General features: G+C 41.6%; 1 protein-coding gene across 5 annotated transcripts in view; it reads left to right on the top strand.

Moving 5' to 3' along the window:
• Positions 1-2,552: 2,552 nt before the first annotated feature.
• LOC117412610 (inositol hexakisphosphate kinase 1-like) overlaps positions 2,553-21,453 on the top strand; it is a 32,191-nt gene continuing 13,290 nt past the window's right edge. The window contains exons 1-2 of one of the 5 annotated variants that reach the window (XM_034021120.3): positions 2,553-2,943; positions 16,678-17,056. In XM_034021120.3, the coding sequence (XP_033877011.2) occupies positions 16,834-17,056 (223 nt within the window). In that variant the 5' untranslated portion in view covers positions 2,553-2,943; positions 16,678-16,833. Of the gene's footprint in view, positions 3,543-13,734; positions 13,879-16,677; positions 17,057-21,453 lie in introns of those variants that run through there. The other 4 variants (XM_034021121.3, XM_034021119.3, XM_034021118.3 and 1 more) reach the window with 4 other exon arrangements.

Raw genomic sequence — 21,453 nt, 5'->3', positions numbered from 1 at the left:
AAAGCACAGCAGAGTGTAATAAAGCACAGTGAAAGCACAGCAAAGTGTAATACAGCGCAGTGAAAGCACAGAAAAGTGTAATAAAGCACAGTGAAAGCACAGCAAATTGTAATAAAGCAGAGTGAAAGCACAGAAAAGTGTAATAAAGCACAGTGAAAGCACAGGAAAGTGTAATAAAGCACAGTGAAAGCACAGCAAAGTGTAATAAAGCACAGTGAAAGCACAGCAAAGTGTAATAAAGCACAGTGAAAGCACAGCAAGGTGTAATAAAGCAGAGTGAAAGCACAGCAAAGTGTAATAAAGCACAGTGAAAGCACAGCAAAGTGTAATAAAGCACAGTGAAAGCACAGCAAAGTGTAATAAAGCACAGTGAAAGCACAGGAAAGTGTAATAAAGCACAGTGAAAGCACAGGAAAGTGTAATAAAGCACAGTGAAAGCACAGCAAAGTGTAATAAAGCACAGTGAAAGCACAGGAAAGTGTAATAAAGCACAGTGAAAGCACAACAAAGTTTAATAAAGCAGCTAGATAAACACCATACAGGTACAGTATATTAAAAAAATGCAAAGTATAACCATGGGAAAAGCATGGGAAAGTTGCAAAATGTCTGCAGTAAACTTTTATTAGGGATATCCTACATGTAATCATTGCTTTATTTATTTTTCTATAAGAATATATATGCGTTAACATGGTGGATATGGAAGAAGAAGAAGAAGAAGAAGAAGAAGAAGAAGAAGAAGAAGAAGAAGAAGAAGAAGAAGAAGAAGACAGCAGCACTGATACAAATACATTCAAATTCCCATTTGAGATTGCGTGTGCTGCTGTCAGACCCGGTGCTGAGTAGTTCCTGGCACTGAGAAGACATTACCATTATAAAGGTACCTTAATGGAAGTCGTTATTTTTCAAGTATATTGTTTGGCATGATGACAGAGAATCTGCCTGTGAACTGCAAGTAATGGAAATAACAGAAAAACACATACTGACTGTAACTAGATACATTTAGGGGCTGGAATGATAGGCTGTAGAGCTGGATTAACTCATGCTTTTAACAGCCCAAATACATTAACTATATATCACTTGATTATATTTTTATGATTGAATTACTTTCTATTATGGTACCATACACCAGTAGAAAATTAAGCCTTTCTATTTTGAATCAAAGAAAATCAGGTTATATTTGAGATCTGTGTAAAATAAAACGTGCCCTTTCCTTTAAAACAATGATATGCGAGAGAGGGGATAATCTAGACGTGCGAGAGAGGGGATAATCTAGACGTGCGAGAGAGGGGATAATCTAGACATGCGAGAGAGGGGATAATCTAGACATGCGAGAGAGGGGATCATCTAGACATGCGAGAGAGGGGATAATCTAGACATGCGAGAGAGGGGATAATCTAGACATGCGAGAGAGGGGATAATCTAGACATGCGAGAGAGGGGATAATCTAGACATGCGAGAGAGGGGATAATCTAGACATGCGAGAGAGGGGATAATCTAGACACATGCCTGTTTAGCCTATGCCTCAAACTGGCCCTGGATACATTATACTGTCATGAAACACCTGCCATAACACTGTCACTAACTAGTTACAGTTTTGTTCAAGTAACTGTAAGATTACATTTTAAAAGTAGCTTCCCCCACACTTCCTACTTTCAGGTAGTCTGTTACTGTTTAGTTTCCTCATCATTTCACCTCAGTAGTGTCTTCAGGGTCAAAGCATGTCCCTGGCTGTAAAGCATGTCCCTGGCTGTAAAGCATGTCCCTGGCTGTAAAGCATGTCACTGGCTGTAAAGCATGTCACTGGCTGTAAAGCATGTCACTTGCTGTAAGGCATGCCACTGGCTGTAAAGCATGTCCCTGGCTGTAAAGCATGTCCCTGGCTGTAAAGCATGCCACTGGCTGTAAAGCATGTCACTGGCTGTAAAGCATGTCCCTGGCTGTAAAGCATGTCCCTGGCTGTAAAGCATGCCACTGGCTGTAAAGCATGTCACTGGCTGTAAGGCATGACACTGCACACGCTTTAACTGTTTCCGTCTGACGTACTGTCCATCGCATTCAACAGCAACAGAAGGATGAACCAGCCCTAAAACAAAACCACACATACGTTATTTTACCAGCATTTACGAGAAGCAATGTCGCGTTTTAGCGTTTTAAAATGTACTCACATCGTACATATAATGCAAGGTCACACAAAACTACCTTGGTGGTGTAAACAAACTGGACTGTCAGCAAGGGCCGTGTGTTACAAGCTGTGGTTATTTCAATTTTTTTTTTTTTTTTAGGTTTATCGGTTTTAAAAAAACAAAACAAAAGCATTGAGATGAGCATCTTGTTTCTGGTGCATATCAAACATCATATCTTCAGTTAACAAGCCATTGACTGGGTTGTGCGTATGGCTGTTTCATCATTCGAACCACCGTTGCTAGGAGAGGTCTTCTGCAGCCAATGGAAACATAGGTGGGAGAGGCATTACATTGGCTAAATGGCAAATTGGAGCGAGGAAGGCGGGACTATAAGAGATATATTTATTATTTTGATTGGCTGATATTATGGAACAGTGTAAGGCAAGCGCAGCCTATTAGTTGCTATGACGTATATGTCCTGACCTCCCGAGCCGCCATTATTATTTTCTGAAAGGGAAAAAATATCCGTGCTGTTTTGGCCGGGAGGAGAGTGCTGAAACTCGAGATAGACGGTACCGATAACCCCGCTCTCTTCAACCACAGAGAGAAAAGTGGGCGTGTTATTGTTGCGCTAAAATAAGCTAACAACCAGATATATAAATCTATATTAAATAAGTTAGGAGCCGAGGCCCCGGTGAAGGAGTGAGCGGGACGTAGTGCAGACGAACAGATTTGCTACGCGGAGAGAAAAAACTAAACAAGCGATACTGTCCCCGTTCGAGTCTGGACTGAAACCGGGACCGACCAGGAGAGAACTGGGGTAGGGGATGAATGTGTAAGCGGCGGGGCGCATAGAGTTTTTGAAATATTACTGAATCGTATTGCAAAAATTGTGGTTTGACATCTGTCACTCACGTAACCTTAAGTTAGGACGAGTAAGGGCATCACCACACTTCGTGTTGAGGCGTGTAAATAATAATAACAATACCGGGTTACATTTTTTCTGCCTTTTTTGTTACAGGCATTTCCAGACTTATGTTTTAGTTTGGACAGTTATTTGAGTGCTTGTTACTTACAGCTTTTAAAAAATGTATCTGATGTTGTCCTCGCTCCTCTGTTGTGACCGGATTTCGGATTTGTTACCGGGCTCACACAGCAGGGTAAGTGACAGCTCTTAACTGACTGCTAACACTGCGGTTGCATACACAATTCGGTCTGCTTATTTTAAGCCAATTTAAAAGTGGTCTTGAGGATCCTGTGTGAATTTAGATCTGAGTGATCTCCGAGTTGGACACAACGCGTTTTTCAGTACAGCACCTTCCGGGTCTGCCTATGCGGGTTGGGACCAGATAACTCCTTTTAATAATAGATTTAGGACCTCACCGGGACTGAGGCTGCGAGAGGCTGAAAAACAAATCGGTAAGTAAAAAGTGGGCAGCATTTTCAGCCACAGCTGCCTCATTTCCATCTGCACCTGCACACCAGTCTGTAACACTCATCTGCAATCTGGGTGCGCTGCAAATAGATTCACACAGGACTGATTTCAAATGAGTGGAATCCAATTCCTTTCCACAGCATGTTTAAACATTTAATATGAACATGCTTGGACTGTTTATGATCGCAGCAAGAAGTCCTCTCGGTAGAGTTATTTCTGTGTGTGTGGAAAATATTTAGAATAAATATTGAATGCTGACACAAATGGCAGTCTTGCACAGAATACCTACTGCTGTATAGGCACCACTAACATCAAGCCAAGATTTGACATGCATATTTAGACAATCCCATTCTCTTCCAGCCAGCCTATGGAAACGTTGCACAGTATAAGCATGCACAGTCAGCAGCACAGACATTGAGCCGTGAGGCTCTCCTCGAGTCCTCGTCTTCTGCTTAGTGAGGAAGATGGATTCCATGGAGGTCCTGTTTACTTCTTAAAGAGATGAGAGTACTGTAGAATTGCTCCCCACCTCGCTCTATATTCCCGTATCCCTCGCTTATCCACACTTCCAGTCCATTGGGCTTCTCTGGACTGTACTTGCAGAAAGCGCTGGGTTTGTTGGATTATTTTGCCTCTATTAGATTATCTTGCAGGTTTAAATTTAGGCAAAATATGTTAGCCTGGGATGTCGGAGCATCTCTTTTTTGCAAATGGGCTCTCTTGCAGTTGGCCTGTCTCTCTCCCTGCCTCATGCTCTGTGATTTGAAAGGCCTCTCTCTTGCCCTGGTTCAAAGTGTGGATACTACGGCAGGGCGCCAGGCCAAAAACAATTGCTGGTGCCACTTCAGAGCAAGTATACAACCACTTGCTAAGACATTAACTTAATGTCTGCACACGCTTGGTTGTTGCCTCATTCTGCTGAAATTGTTACTCTATGCAGCCGATGACTGTAACATGGGAAATAGCATGCTGCAGCTCCCATGCTCTGCGTAGTGCAGTCCTGGTCTGACAGCATTAACACAGAAAACATGATTTATATGCTATCGTTTTGTTTTCCCAGTAGAAACAAGTTTAAATTGCAGTGAGTTCATTCTGCTGTTTATAATATTAAAGAAACCACAGCAAGCACTTTGTTGACCATGCTTTAGTACAAAACTACATTACTGTTTTTCAGTGTGGTAACGTCTTCAATTGAATCTGCTGAGCAATTAAATCATCCTGAAACTGCTGATGGTTAACAATGTAACCGAATCTATTCTGTCTTGGATAGTTGTGGCTGCTAACTTTATTTAGGCACTTTACGATTTGACTGGCAAAAGACATTGTTGGTTTATTGGAGTTGACAAGGAAATCTTTTTTCAGCCTGATAGGGCAACCTTTTCACTTCTTTATTTATTTATTTGTTTAATTATTGAGTTTTTTGCTGCATTACAGCCCATAATTAATATTATTTTCTTTATTTTAAGTTTTCAGTGCATTTTGTTCTATTTTTATTTCACTGTTATAAATTTCTTGAATGCAAGCTACATTTTTACACAACAGTACTCACACCCATTTGGTCACCATTGATACTGTTGTATTAAACTGTGGTTACCATATTGTGCTGGTGTTAATACATATACAGCACCTCTCTGCAATATTGAGACTTCCAGTCCAGATTTTTGTTTTAACCATGTCCCTAATTATTACATTGAACCACTTAAAAACTTGAACCTGGAATGGTATTCGGTCAAATTGTTACCATCCTTTGCACACTTCAATGTATTAAAACTTGATGTGCTTTTTTTCGTTTTTTTTTTTTTTTTATACAGACTGACCTCATAAGCGCATTCATAAATATTAACACATGCCTTTAAAGGGAGAGGCAGCATTTTTGTGTTGCAGGTGCCAATGGTGCCTAACCTCAAAAAAACAGTTGCCCACTTTTTTTTTTGTCGCATTTGCAACCATTTTAGTCCCAGTCTGGAGCCCTGCCACGGGGCTGGATATACAGGCATCTAAAATGTGCTTTGAACTGATCAGCTCAAGAGGAGTTCTCCACCCCCCTGTATTCCAGTATATTTACCATGGGACCAGCCAAGGGGTTTCTCCTCTTCCTGGCTTTCATCCACATTTTTGGTTGACTGTTGGTTCAGGCTGTGGTTTTGTTGGATGCTACTTGTGGGTGTTTCCTGGATTTGACTCCTGTGTGCAGTCAGAGGCTCCTAAATAATTAGAATGTGACCAGTAGCAGCAGATCACACTGTTGGCTTTCAGTGCAGAAGTAGGTACATTTTCTCGAGATGTTGATAGTCAGACTACATTGAGTGGTGAAGATTGCTGGCCAGTGGTTTTCGTAGCTCTGCAGAGAAAGTTTTCTTGATATGTAGACTGCAGAGCTGGAATGCTGAAGGATGCTGGGTTCATCACATATGGAGGATGGATTGCAGCCTTGCTGGCTGCACTGTTGGGCTGAAGTTGTGTGTGAGAGAGTTGAATTTGTTGTGTGTCTGAGGCTGCATTTCCTAGACCAACAAATTTCTGTCCTTCACTTTTGTCAACACCTCCCAGCTGTGCGGTACAGCCAGGTTGGCAAGGTGTCTTTGTCCGTCAATTAGGGCCTGCTTCATTTTTACATGGCTGCTTCCCAAGAGCTGCATAGCTTCACAGCCACCTCCTGTCTCTACTGGTGCCTCAGTGTGACGGGGGGCTGCAGTAAGGAGATGTAACGACCAGCTGAATGTAGAGCTTCTGCTTTTATTTTTTTTGCCAGCTCCAGTTGACCACATTGTGGGGAGGGTGGTGTTTCCTTGATTTGCAGTGGATGATACATGACCCATGTGTGATTGAGAACATGGTGCCAGGCTGTGTTGATGAACTTTGATTCCATTTTCTCTGTGTGGGATGACCTAAACAATTAGTCACTGGCATAAAAAGTTAAGGAACCCACATTGGTTCACTTGAGCAGGAATGACTGCTATGTAAAAATGTAAGTATAACATCAACTATATCCTTGGCGCTAGTCAACATTGTGGGTTTGTCTAGCCTGCAACCTGGATAACATCATAGGAGTTCAGACTGGTGGAACAGTCACCCCTCCTTGACCTTCGATTTATGTACTGGGGAATGTGGTGTTTGTTCTCACTACAAGACACTTTCATGAATCCTAGACAGATTTGACAATCCCATGAGCCTCAAGATGGATGTTCTGCTTTATCCCTCCAATAAAAAATACATAAAAAAGTCCCTAAAAGGCCTGTCCTTACCAATGACAGCTGTTTTAAACTGAATAGCATTCATGCCATGGATATGGGGCTTCTAATGTAATGTTGCTTCCTTTTGAAATCCAAAACTCATGCATCAACCTGCGTTTACAAAGTGTACCTTCTGACAGATTGTTATTGTGGGCTCTGTGCGGTTATGCAACTGTGAAGAGCTGCAATTTTCTTTTTATCTGCTTTCTGTTCCTGTTGAAAGAATGATTCAGAGGGATGTTGAGGCACATTGTGAAGGGATTAGGAGAGATAAAGGATACAGAATTGGCTGGGTTGTGACAGATGCGAGTCCTAGCCATCTGAAGTAGCTACACCCCAATCCCAGCATTGTTTGTAGCTGTTTTGCTGGTGTTATGGACGTCTAATCTGGACCCCCTCCATTAAAGTGTCTTCATGGCTTTTTGGGATAATGATTCTTCCAAACCCATGGAATTAAGCATGTACTATAAACTCTGCACTGTCTTTGGATTGAATATCAAAAGGATGGATTCTTTGTGCATGTAGTATTGGAGTTCTTAAAGCTCTCAAATGGTGAGTGATTGAAATTGTGCTCTGAAGGTACAGTAAGCATTGGGGATGGCTTTCTTTGAGAAGCCACACAATCAGATAAATAGACTCCTTTAAATGAGGAGTATTTCCTTTGCTTCCTGGTCATGTATTGGGTATCGTAACATGAAAACATTCCTTGTCACTAAAACAGCATTGTAGGATATAAAAACAGCCTAACGAAATGGATGGGAGCAGCTCATTCTTGTAATCTAGGCCTGAAAAACTAAAAATAAAATGTCAGACACCTAAAAAAAAAAAAAAAAAGGAAATTCACTTTTTCAATTGGCTTTAAATACTTTAAAAGTTATTTATTTAGGGTTATTTATGTCCCAGTTTTGGTACACCATTACTGTAGACATGCTCTCTATTCAAACTGCCTGATGTGTTGGTCCTACCTTTCTTCTCACACATCTACTAAATCCTAGATAGGCTGTGCCTAAAATTAGCCTGGTAATACCCAGAATGCAGCAGCAGTCACCGAATGGATCTGGAATGCTTGCAGCTTGTAATCCCACTAGCAAACCGGACTGTCATCATAGCAAAGAGGCTTACTGGGGTCACCTCTCGCTGTCCCTCACTCTCTCCCTTTGTGTCTTTCCACTGTCTTCGACACATGTCAGTCAGCTGGCTCATACCTGCAGTCGTCGGTTGTGGCCTGAGGGCTGTGTTTGGATGAGAGGTTCCTTGGGTTGTCCTGTCATTTTTTATAACCCCTCAAACCTCCCTTCTTCGGGTTGCCACTTGGAGCTGACAAGGGTGTCGGTGACAATGTGTGACCAGTGCCAGCTGCACATACCTGGGGAGCAAGCCTGCTATAAGTGCCTAAACTACAAGAGGATAGCAACGTCAGCTTGTACAGTGTCAACTTGAGCCATCGCAGCATTCCTGGTGTGTTTGGGTCCTGATGGACTCATTTCTTTGCTGTGTATTGTACATTGCTTTTTGTGTGAAAGGTGCTATATAAATAACATTTCGTTTGGTTTTCCCTGCAACAGCTGACCCTGTTTTAGTACTAAACTCATGCTACCTTACTGTTTTTCAGTATGGGAACATCTTAAATTACCGTGCCTGCTTCTTTGGCTGAAGAGATATTATCAGCTCATCATCTAACTGGGGAATCCGCTGCGCAATTAAATCATCCTTAAACTCCTGACGGTAAACAATGTAACCAAATCTATTATACAGTCAGCACTCGCATATATCTGACCCTATACAGTGGCGTTTAAACGAGTGTGACTCGTATCATCTGATCATTTCATTTTGGCCCGTTGCAATTGCAATCCCAATCCCGTGATCCCAGATAGTAATTCAGCTCCCATGTTTCGTTGTGTGCTACACTACTGCACTTAGTAACTAGGCAACCAACCCCTGCCGCTGAAATTAAAACCACAAGATTTGGGTTCAACCACGAGAAATGAAAAAACTGCTTTTATTGACTGTGACACAGGAGACACAGAGGAGACATTCAGTACATTCAGTTCTGCAATTAACTGGAATGCGTTTATTTGTTTTATGAAAACTGCATAGAAGGGCGCATGGTTCAGTTGTTGTTTTATGTTCATTTGCCTGTATTTGAACAAATGCGGTTTCTAGATTAAATCTCATAAAAAAAAAACTGCACTCAAGTTTATCTGTTTTCACTCTGCCTACTTAACAATCCTCTTGTTGTGTGATGGTGACTATCAGAAAAAATTACTTCAATTCAGGTGTTGTGTCATTCATGGGGTTTCCATGCGGGTCAATTTACATGTGAAATGGCGATACGTGTGCACGTTTGGGAGAATTACTCGGGTAAATCAGATTTGTAGCCGAAAAAAACGGCCAGAGAGAGGGATAGGGTAAATCTCATTTACTCGTGTAAATGATGAAACACATGGGAAAACCGTGCACAGTTTTGCATGGAAACCCGTATTTCATGTGTAAATGTTAATGAGCGTGTTTATCCTTAACTATAAATATTGCAAGGGATCAGGTCAGTTGTTACTGTGGATTCCAAGATGGCAGAAAGTAGTGGCTGATGGCCGATTTTATGGTTAGCAGTGGAGTAGTTCACCTTAATGCTAATGCGGGCGGGCCTTTTTTTTATTACTGTTTTTTGCTGTGTTTGGTCTGTCATGTTGTATATATCTTGTGGGTTTACAGTTCTGTATAAAACCACTTACCACAAACTGTGTTATGCATTTGTTATAGTATTAAAGCAGCTGTTTTGAGAATACCCTTTCTGTAAAAACTACTAAGTTAAACACGAAGAGCAAGTGAGCTGCTTAACTGAATTAATTCCCGTCCTTTTTTTGATCCCAGCTATGTCCAAAGACAACGCACGTCTGCCCTCCACGTTAATAAATATAGTTTGTGAACTGGATGTCATAAGCCAGCTCGATTGCCCAAAACAGCGCAACAACATCCAAGTTGTTGATGCCCTCTCAGAACTGACCAAATAAAATTACAAATGAATGTATCGATTGTGTTTTATTTGTTTGCATCATTAATATTTAACACAGCAGTAAATCCAACACAACTTAAAAGAAAGGAGAGCATCTCTGAAAGCATGATTATTATTATTATTATTTATTTCTTAGCAGACGCCCTTATCCAGGGCGACTTACAATTGTTACAAGATATCACATTATACATTTATTTCACATTATACAGATATCACATTATTTTTACATACAATTACCCATTTATACAGTTGGGTTTTTACTGGAGCAATCTAGGTAAAGTATCTTGCTCAAGGGTACAACAGCAGTGTCCCCCACTGGGGATTGAACCCACAACCCTCCGGTCAAGAGTCCAGAGCCCTAACCACTACTCCACACTGCTGCCCATGATCCTCCTCAGATCGCTGCTGTCCAATTGAAACTGGGGGCTGAGGTAACCTTCACAGTTGCCAAGTCCGCTTATAATACATTTTTAGAGTCGCGGGTTGTAATTTGCATAAACACCCACTCTAACATGGGTTGCACTTGTTTTGGGCTTGTTGTGAAAGGCAGTGGTGCTTTTTTTTCTCGTGAGAATGTAACCTTACCCCTCTGTCTCATAGGTAGCTACTGATTCCTGAACACCTAATTTTGTTGTTGACAAGAGTTTGTGCAGGTAGCAGGCAGTGGCAATTTTGGCAACGAATTAATGCACTTCAGTCTGTTTCATCAGTATCTGCCACCTCCCTTTCAAGTGCCCACTACCCGTATTTGCCCAGGTGTGATGTTGAATGCTTCATCAGCAGTTGTCAGACGTCCGGACGGGTAGAGTTTCTAAACCAGGGTAGTATACGCAGCATCACCTGATCCCCTATGTGCTGTATTGCCTGAATGAAAGGTGTATATACAGTGCCTTGCGAAAGTATTCGGCCCCCTTGAACTTTGCGACCTTTTGCCACATTTCAGGCTTCAAACATAAAGATATGAAACTGTAATTTTTTGTGAAGAATCAACAACAAGTGGGACACAATCATGAAGTGGAACGGAATTTATTGGATATTTCAAACTTTTTTAACAAATAAAAAACTGAAAAATTGGGCGTGCAAAATTATTCAGCCCCCTTAAGTTAATACTTTGTAGCGCCACCTTTTGCTGCGATTACAGCTGTAAGTCGCTTGGGGTATGTCTCTATCAGTTTTGCACATCGAGAGACTGAAATTTTTGCCCATTCCTCCTTGCAAAACAGCTCGAGCTCAGTGAGGTTGGATGGAGAGCATTTGTGAACAGCAGTTTTCAGTTCTTTCCACAGATTCTCGATTGGATTCAGGTCTGGACTTTGACTTGGCCATTCTAACACCTGGATATGTTTATTTGTGAACCATTCCATTGTAGATTTTGCTTTATGTTTTGGATCATTGTCTTGTTGGAAGACAAATCTCCGTCCCAGTCTCAGGTCTTTTGCAGACTCCATCAGGTTTTCTTCCAGAATGGTCCTGTATTTGGCTCCATCCATCTTCCCATCAATTTTAACCATCTTCCCTGTCCCTGCTGAAGAAAAGCAGGCCCAAACCATGATGCTGCCACCACCATGTTTGACAGTGGGGATGGTGTGTTCAGGGTGATGAGCTGTGTTGCTTTTACGCCAAACATAACGTTTTGCATTGTTGCCAAAAAGTTCGATTTTGGTTTCATCTGACCAGAGCACCTTCTTCCACATGTTTGGTGTGTCTCCCAGGTGGCTTGTGGCAAACTGTAAACGACACTTTTTATGGATATCTTTAAGAAATGGCTTTCTTCTTGCCACTCTTCCATAAATGCCAGATTTGTGCAGTATACGACTGATTGTTGTCCTATGGACAGAGTCTCCCACCTCAGCTGTAGATCTCTGCAGTTCATCCAGAGTGATCATGGGCCTCTTGGCTGCATCTCTGATCAGTCTTCTCCTTGTATGAGCTGAAAGTTTAGAGGGACGGCCAGGTCTTGGTAGATTTGCAGTGGTCTGATACTCCTTCCATTTCAATATTATCGCTTGCACAGTGCTCCTTGGGATGTTTAAAGCTTGGGAAATCTTTTTGTATCCAAATCCGTCTTTAAACTTCTCCACAACAGTATCTCGGACCTGCCTGGTGTGTTCCTTGTTCTTCATGATGCTCTCTGCGCTTTAAACGGACCTCTGAGACTATCACAGTGCAGGTGCATTTATACGGAGACTTGATTACACACAGGTGGATTCTATTTATCATCATTAGTCATTTAGGTCAACATTGGATCATTCAGAGATCCTCACTGAACTTCTGGAGAGAGTTTGCTGCACTGAAAGTAAAGGGGCTGAATAATTTTGCACGCCCAATTTTTCAGTTTTTTATTTGTTAAAAAAGTTTGAAATATCCAATAAATTCCGTTCCACTTCATGATTGTGTCCCACTTGTTGTTGATTCTTCACAAAAAATTACAGTTTCATATCTTTATGTTTGAAGCCTGAAATGTGGCAAAAGGTCGCAAAGTTCAAGGGGGCCGAATACTTTCGCAAGGCACTGTATATATTTATCTCGAGTTAAAAAAAAAAAAAAAAAAACACTCTCATGGAAGCCCCATGATTGTCATTTTTATTTTGTGTTCTGTGTTACTCCGGGTGAATGTGCAGAGTTATATTGCAGTGTGCCCTCCTTTTTAATTCCTCTCAGCCTCTTGAACAATTTCTTAACCAGCCACACACGATCCTGGAATAGGCCCTGGACTTTGTTCATGACTTTGCAGTCCGTGTTGGAGTCAGTAGTGGTATGAACCTGCCAAGATAATTGCACATCCAGAAAGTTGTGACCGAGACCTCCCTTGCGTGCGAACACTAGATGCCTTATGTGCCTGGAGTCTGGGGACTACTCTATTAATCCTGTATCAGCATCCAGAAAGGTCAGTCCCAGGATTTGATACATGAACCCTTGGCCGGTCAAACAGACGGGTATTAGCTTTGCAGCGGTGGCTGTATTTCAGGAAGATTTGCTTAGCAGCAGCAAGACTAAATTGTGTTGTTTTTCTTTGCAAGTCCTCAGAATGGCACTTGCAGACGTTTGCCAGTACCCAATCTCATTAATAATAACTTAACGCCCTGGCATGGTTCTTGCTTTAACCCATCGGGTGCTGTGGCGTAAACAGCAAGCAGCAAACAGAAAGCAATGCCTGCTTTCAAATCACCAGCTGCATGTACAGTCCAAAAACTGAAAACGTGTTTCTTTATATAGTCTTTGTTAAAATAAATCAGATTTCAGCAAAACAGTACAGTAGAAATTCTTTAAGTGAATATGCTCCTGCAAAACAAACAGATATTTATTACAGGATTGTGAGGACCCTGTGTGTGCACTGGTTTAGCTATGTCATACTATTAAAAGAAACTTGGTAACAAATAGGTAACTTTCTTAGTAAAGTCTAATGTTTGTCAAATGATTTTACTGTTTTTTAGATTTGGTACCTACACTACTACAAAGTGTTTTATAGTTGTGAATGAACTACCTCCAACATCACAAGATCCGCTCCATACAAGAAGACATAGTTTTTACCACAGTATAGTATGCCTAGTAAATCTTTGTTCTGTCAACTAGTGCTGCAAATACATTGCATTGTTTTTACATAAGTATAATTTTCATTTTTGTTTTGTTTTTCTAGAATTATGAACTGTTGACCCTATTGTTTATCCAAAGTGCAGATGTTCTTTTTAGAGTGCCCACTAGAGGCAGCATGCCAGTTCTGGTTTATAAGCTGTGTCTTAGCATTGGTTAAAAAAAAAAAAAAAAAAAACCTGAAATTTCTCAAATGGGGGACACAACCATGTCCCTGTGTAAACACATGTGTTTACAGGCATTTGATTACTACTCCTTGTCATGAGCAGCCAGACGGTAGTAAGATGTTAAGATCAGCTCAGCCGACGTCCAAGAACCTATTGCAGTGTTGCCAGTTAATTGCCTTGCAGCACTAATCTGAAAAGCCTGCTAAAGATAACAGCAGCACCGTCACAGCCTACAGCAGTGTCAGCACTGTCAATGGTGTGAACTGGTCTGTACAGGAAAGGATCCCAGCCTTCGCTGGACAGGGCTGGGTGAGAGGTAGGTTTGAAAACGTTTTCCCTGTGAGTGTTAGCCTAGGATGCGTGCGGTAAAGCACAGATTAGTATCTTGAAATAGCTATTGATTTGACTGCCCACAGCCTGTGGTGTCTGTACAATCAAGGCATTAGAGCCTTGCTCACTTCTCTGTCGGACGAACCACAGAGAAGTGTTTTGTGTTTTTGAAATTAATGCATGGTAGTTGGAGGCAAGCCAAAAGCTGGGAAGCACGCACAGGATAACGTAGTGCTCGATTCACACTTGCGTCTGCAGAGGCAAGGCAGAGAGGCTAGGTCAGGTCCTTAAAGGAGCAGTACTTCCTAAAGGTTTAAAAACAGTTTGGACATTTTTACCATAGAAGTCTGTGTTGGAAATATGTGCTCAGTATCCTTTTTGAATTAGTGTTGTCGAGATGCACAGTAATATTGTGTGTAGGGTGTCTCGTTATTATGAGCCTAATGATTTCCATTGTAAAGAGACACCCTACACACCCTCAGTTATTGTCAATTCCAAGGTTGTTCTCCTACCGTATGTTCTATCAGATGCAGTGGAGTTTTCACAAATTGTTCACGTGATTTCGAATTTTGTTTAACATCCTGCTGCTGTAAATTGTAGCATGACAGTTTGACTCGCAGAATGGTGAAGTGGGTTTAAATATATGGGGGGTGGGGTGGGCTTGTGTTCTCATGGCTAAAATGTCCTTGATGTGTACAAACAAACAGGACTTTAAATAAGGTCTGCTTTTCTGATTAAATAAAGAAGGCTAAACTACAGAACAGTGTCGTGGAATATTTTTTTTTACAGAAAGAACTAAAACTTTGATCACAAGGCAAGTGCAGTGTCTGTCATTTAGTTTGAAAGGATAAACTACAGTATCTGTAGATTTATATCTTTTCATTTTGAATTGGAAATGGTTCTCTTTTAAACTGGGAGGCTGTGTGGTCCAGTGGTTAAAGAAAAGGTCTTGTAACCAGGAGGTCCCCGGTTCAAATCCCACCTCAGCCACTGACTCATTGTGTGACCCTGAGCAAGTCACTTAACCTCCTTGTGCTCCGTCTTTCGGGTGAGACGTAATTGTAAGTGACTCTGCAGCTGATGCCTAGTTCACACACCCTAGTCTCTGTAAGTCGCCTTGGATAAAGGCGTCTGCTAAACAAACAAATAATAATAATAATAATAATAATAATAATAATAATAATAACTACAGTACAGTTTTGTATAATTTTTCACTCTCCAGACTAGTATTTATTGTTAGTTTACCCTTAGTTGTGCCCTAACAATTTGATTAACCCCTAGTGTCGGGGGAATGTGTTGCTGTTTCTCAGTACATCTGTTTGACATCTTGTTGAGCACCAAACAATGAAAGGTGTTTCTATCAGAGTTTGATATACATGCTGTGGAAAACGTTAGAGAAGGCCACCGCACAATATATTTAGCTGGTCTATGTTTAAATCTTTCACTTAGAGGTACAATAGAGGTGTTCAGCCATACACTATACAAACACTATAGTCTGAGCTATGATAACCTCGCACACTGTGTGAGTGCTGTGTTGTGAGGGGTGCCACTCGACATTCAGCTGTAATCCTGTCTGTGGGGAGCATTCCTGTGTGTGCTTGTCAAAGAAGAGCACTACTGGGGACAGGAGACACAAACACCCCACACCATGGTACTCTAGCATGGCAAATTAAGCATTTTATACAGTTTGGAGAGGATCGGAATCTGAGGAAAAGATTACCATTTCTGAAATGTTATTTGTAGAAATCAGAATACCACAATACATCCTGAAAAACATGACACCTTTGAAAATGAAATGTCCCTCACACCAGTACTGTACCAAAGAATGTGGTGGGGTACACGGCTTAATGTGAGCTCTTCTCTCTGATCCGTAAGACGTGCATCAGAGGCATAGTGTTAATGCTGGCTGTCTCTGTTTCTTTCAAGTATGAAGTAAGCAAAGAGGAATTAATTGCCATCACTTTGATGTGTGGTGCAGTTAGTCGTCAGGGTGTGGATGTAAGAGAACGCCCCAGTAGGCATGCTCTGTAATTGTGCCCGTGATGTCTGAACACTGGGGACGTGCCGATCCTCGTATTGTCAGAGTCACTGCCTTTACAGATGTGAAGTTGTTTGGTATTAATTAAATGGAATGAAACATGTTCATTACACAACACAAAACAATGCAGTCCCTCCGTTTTCTTCATTTACACAATTATTGCGTATCAATCAATACCAATCTGACAGTGTTTGTTAATATAGAACATGTCTGGTCATACTAACAAACTTCTTTGTATTTTTAAGCGGTCTTACCTTTCTGTTATACTTCTGATGTGAAATCACTTTTATTTCACTTTCCTAAGATATGCGTCTTCACTGCAGTGTTTAGGAAATGTCACATTGTGGTGAATCGGTTGTGTAGTTTTGCAACATATTTTCATTATTGGTTTACGGCCACGGAACGGCAAGAAAAATGCCAGCGGCCATGATGCGAGGAAAACGAGCTTCCCACCGGTTTTTAAACACTGCGGAAGTGGCACTCGTAAAGGTGAGGGAAGGGCAGCGTTTCTCGTTTTGAATGGATTTATTTAATACCTACCAACAAATACCTCCTCAAGGTAATTCCTCAGAATATGCGAGTATCGGCACACCCGTACTGAACACCCTATTTAGTACTACATTGCACACACAAGTATTTAAATTTATTGAATTTCATTTTCTAAATTCAGCACTATTAGTGTTTAATAGTTATGGATGAAAATGGACCCAGCTCTAAATGAAATCCTTGTTCTATTTTTCGTTGCAGGATTGTGCTCCCTGAGCACAGTGAGCCGGGATTGGCTGGTTTGCGGGCAGCATCGGGCTGGCTCCGCCCCCCGGCAGCAGCGTGCGATCCCAGCCGACGCCTCCCGTCCAGCGCGTCGGCGCCCATGCCCCCAGTGCCCCGCGGCCTGCCAACGCCATGTGCCTTTCGCAAACCATGGAAGTGGGGAAGCACGGCAAGAGCCAGGGCCCAGCCAGGGACGGCGGGGTGCTGCTGGAGCCCTTCGTGCACCAGGTGGGCGGCCACACCAGCATGATGCGCTACGATGACCACACTGTCTGCAAGCCCCTCATCTCCCGCGAGGAGCGCTTCTACGAGTCCCTGCCCCCTGAGATGAAGGAGTTCAGCCCGGAGTACAAAGGTACGTAAACACGGCTTGAAACTCGCACGAGCCCTGCTGCGCCCAGTCCTGGGTTTCAGAACTATATCAATGAAATGACCAGGCACCCAATCTTCTGAATTGACTGATCGCAGTTCTCATCACAGCATGAATGTGTCTCGCCTGATTCTGTAGGTTTACTACTAGGAGTTTCATGCAGAGGAACAGTTTATTTAACATCAAACTCCTAGCTCCTGATCATTTATATGATATATTTAATTGAAACACAGGAAACCCTGAACCGTTTAGATTACATCAACTAAGTGAAACAATTCCTTAAATCTGATCTGTTTTGTGCTCTTTCGTGCTCCATGTACGTATCAGTTATGAAACACGCACATGTTATAGCTAGTATGTACTTCCATATTGTACCATAAGAAAGCTGTCTGTATGCATGTCTTGCTTTCAGGTAATCTGTTACTGTTTCACTTTCTAGGTCACTTCACCTCAGCGGTGTATTCAGGGTCAAAGCATGTCAGTCATTCGGGAAAGCAGCTTATTGATTTGCATGGCAAATGTTTTTTTTTCATATTCAAATATTTATTCAATGTTTTCCATTCTTCTAACCTTAAAGAAGGTTAAACATATACCACTATTAAAGATATAAAACAAGCGACAAATGCTAATCATGCTATAATCAGTGTACTGGGTGTGTGGGTGCCCTTCTGGATTACCGCAATGCCCATCAAAATATGTCTATTCACAGTAATTGTAGAGACACATGTACATACCAAATTAGGGAGTGTTTGGATCCAAACAATTACATAATTATGTGATTTGCTTGGTTAAGTCACATCAGCGCAGGGAGCTACGCCCTCGTAGGCTCCAATCTAGGCTGCCGCCCAGTAGCAATGCAATTGGCAGTATAATCAAGGCATCTTTCAGCACTTTCACTGTACAATAAACAGAGTAAGCACATTTACATACCCCCTTTTTACATGGTACCTTTTTGTAACTGCTGGTTATAACAAAACACTTTTGTATTACTCATTCTTGTATTAGGCCTGTCTCTAGCTTTTAAACATGATTTTTTGTCAAGTCTTGCTTGATCCTTGTGTTTTTATCAGGATGGGAACAAATTCAAAACATGTGTATTATGCTAAGGTGTCTTGCTCTTTGTGAATCCGACTTTACAGTTGCTGCTGCTAAAATTAATTTTACTTTTGACACGGAAGCTGTATAAATAAAAAATAAACAAACTGCCTTGAGCCAGTAGCCACACAGGACAGTTCATACAAAGTAGAGGCAACTTTTGCCAAAAAACTTTTTATGAACAAATAAATAATTAAGTTAAACTGTGTTGTTTCTTTCTGTGGCTAATAATTACATTTATACGTGAATCCTAAGCCAAATAACACAACATCCTACACTTTGGCATTGAATTAAGTTTAGTGGGCTTGGTGCTCTCTATGAATTTATTGAACTGAAGGCCATTTTGGTCTTGCTGTTTTTTCTCCTATTTTGAGACCTGTGATTCCATCCATATTGATATCTGAGTTCAGCATGAAATGCAGGTTATTGGTGCTTTATTAATAAAAACATGCAGTGTGATTCATTCAGAATGTCATCAGATTTTACATGATCTTACAAGAGGAAATAGATCCCATTTACCCATGAACGGAACTTCCTCTAAAATAAAAAACAAAAACACCACTCTCATGTAGTGTGTTTGTCCCAGCTATAAATAGCCAGGCCCCCAGAAGCTCTGCATTGTTGGTGCATGACAACAAGGCGAGAAGAATTATTGTCCTCCCACAACAAAGGCATGCTGGAAATGGAAGCTGAAGAAAATCTAGTGCAAAGGAGTGGGCTCCGAGCGGCCACTGCGTTCACGTATGGTCATGTCAGCAATGCTTTCCAAAAATACTCTTGGGCTTGGATCTTTTTGCAGTCCCTAAACAACTATCCAGAAGTCAAACCTGAACGACACAGGTCCTTCTCTAGCTAGCATACCCAGCCTCCAGGTTCAGAGTCTATGCCATGCCTACCTTTCCATCAGCCAGACCCATCTGGGGTGTTCCTGAAACTGAGTGATCAGTTGCGCAACCCAATTGCTCCTGAAATCGCTCAACTCAGTTGCGAGCAATTGCTGTGTCCACATCTGAGCAATTACTTGTGCCACAAGGTTCCCGCGTCTACAAGTTTCATTGTTTTATGATAACTGAGTTGAGTTTTTTTTGGTCCCATGTTTAGAATTGTATTTATTTTATTTATTTTTTGACAACCGAGGTGGCACTTTTTTTGGTCAGGTCGTAATGTGTTCAGGAATTAACGAGGAAGAGTTGGCTGTTATTATTTTTTCAACTGTTGTTATTTTAAATGCCATATTCCCTAAAGAAAAAGCCTGTAAAAGCTGGACGAAACCATTTAATTTTACCGCCGACATTTTTAAAATTAGAGCTTCTTTATGACAGGCTAGGCAAGCCGTGCAGTCAGCATTATAAGAACCAATCAGAGATCGCAAATTGCCACGTGATCGCCTATGTCTACAGAAGTCGCTCAGGAGGTTGCTTGGAAAGTAGAGCCCGGCTCTACTTCAAGCAACTGGTTGCAGGGACATCCACATATAAGCGACTTGGTTGCATGCAACTAAGTTGCGCAACTGATCCCTCGGGTGTGGACCCAGCTAAGGCTGAAGCACACTTGCTGATACTAATCTACCATACTAACAGTTAAAAACGCCCCTTATCCTGTTGTTGTGGTGGAGTGTCCGTGGTCTTCAAACATTCTCAGATGTTATTGTGTAAGGGGTGTTAAGCCGAGTCCACACCTGAGCGAACAGTTGCGCAACTTGGTTGCATGCAGCTGAATCGCTTCTATGTGGACGTTTCTGTAACCAGTTGCAAGCAGTTGCACAACTGGTTGCTTACAGTACAGACAAGCTCTACTTTCAGGCGATCTGCTGAGCGATGTGTAGTGATGTTTTTTATCACGTGCATGGTGGCGAAATATAATTGGTTGTTACAATCTTCCTGACTGTATACTTTCCTGTGGTAAAGAGGTATATTTAGAAAGATGTCAACTATTTTAAAAGAAAACAACTGTGTCCTCAGCCAAGTCCAGCAATTACGTGGCTTTGTTTCTGCTTTTAATATCGCATTTAAAATAACTACAGACGAGATGACTGTAACAGCCAGTTCTTCATCGGTAATTGGTGAAGCCATCGTTTACTAAAGATATTGACAGATGAGGGAAAGAACCGACAGCACCAGCAGGGTTAGCGTAATCGCCAGAAAAATAAAGTAAAATACACTCACTTCTAAATGCAGGAAACTTGTTGCTCAACTAGTTGCTCAGGTGTGGACAAAGCAGTTGCAGGCGATTTTTAAGTTGCACAGTTTTGATAGCAGTTTGGTCAGGTGTGGACCCGGCTTTAGTTTCAGTTTTGTTTCCTAAACTTTAATATTAAACATATTTGAATGTTTAAACTTTAACACATTGTAACCACTCAGAAAAGCCATACATGTATGTATGTCATGCATACATCTAGAGAAATGTTTTGTATTGGTGCGTGAATACAGTTCCGTGTAGTTTTGGAAGTAGAGAAGCCTCGTTGCAGTGAGTAGGTTCTCCAGAGTGAAACAGTAATGCAAACAGGAGGACATGCCAGCCAAGCGCCTATTATGAAGTTTTGCCCATTGTGATTAAGACTTGCAACAGGAAGATCCAGCTTAACGAATGATTCAATCAGAAATACGATGGACAACATGTTCACAAAAAGGCTGTAGCAGGCGTGTTTTCATTTTTGACCCAAGCTTCGTAGTTTGTATAGCAACAATATGAAAGACTGTCTTACTGCAGTAAGAAGCTTGTAAGTGAGGGTGGTGTGGATAGCAGGCTTCAAACAAGCCTGATCTTAGATTGTTTGGAAATGCAAGTCATCAGATTAGCTCTACTGATTTGAACTCTTTCCTGTGGAGAGAGAGAAGGTCTCGACAGTTTGCAGTGGGGTGTAATGGGTTTCCACTTAATTGACTGAATTGAGACATCTTGTGTATTTTAGTAACCTTCTCTGATTTAACTGCTGTTTTTCCTTTTGTCTTGATACACACTGTGTGTACTAGGGGTCCATCGCAGACCCTATTGCTTGGGTTCATTGGATAAAACCCTTTGCAACCCTCTGCAAAACAAATATAAAAACAACTTAGCAATGACAAACATGGCTGGAAAGGGCAAGTACAGTACTTTCCCCAAGCCTTTGGAGCTAAATTACAGTTAAAAACAACCCAGCAAGACAAAGCCTAATGCGCTTTAATCACACTTTGAGTCTAATTGCATTATTGTGGCGTGTCTCTGAAAGGGCAGGCTGCTGCCCAGCAGCCTCTGGTGTCCAGACTCCTATCCAGGGAGGAGTTGAACTGTCATAAAAGCCGTCTCCC

The sequence above is a fragment of the Acipenser ruthenus genome, chromosome 16 (genome assembly GCF_902713425.1).
Source record: "Acipenser ruthenus chromosome 16, fAciRut3.2 maternal haplotype, whole genome shotgun sequence".
NCBI lineage: Eukaryota > Metazoa > Chordata > Actinopteri > Acipenseriformes > Acipenseridae > Acipenser > Acipenser ruthenus.
This window is presented reverse-complemented; position numbering and strand designations above follow the sequence as displayed.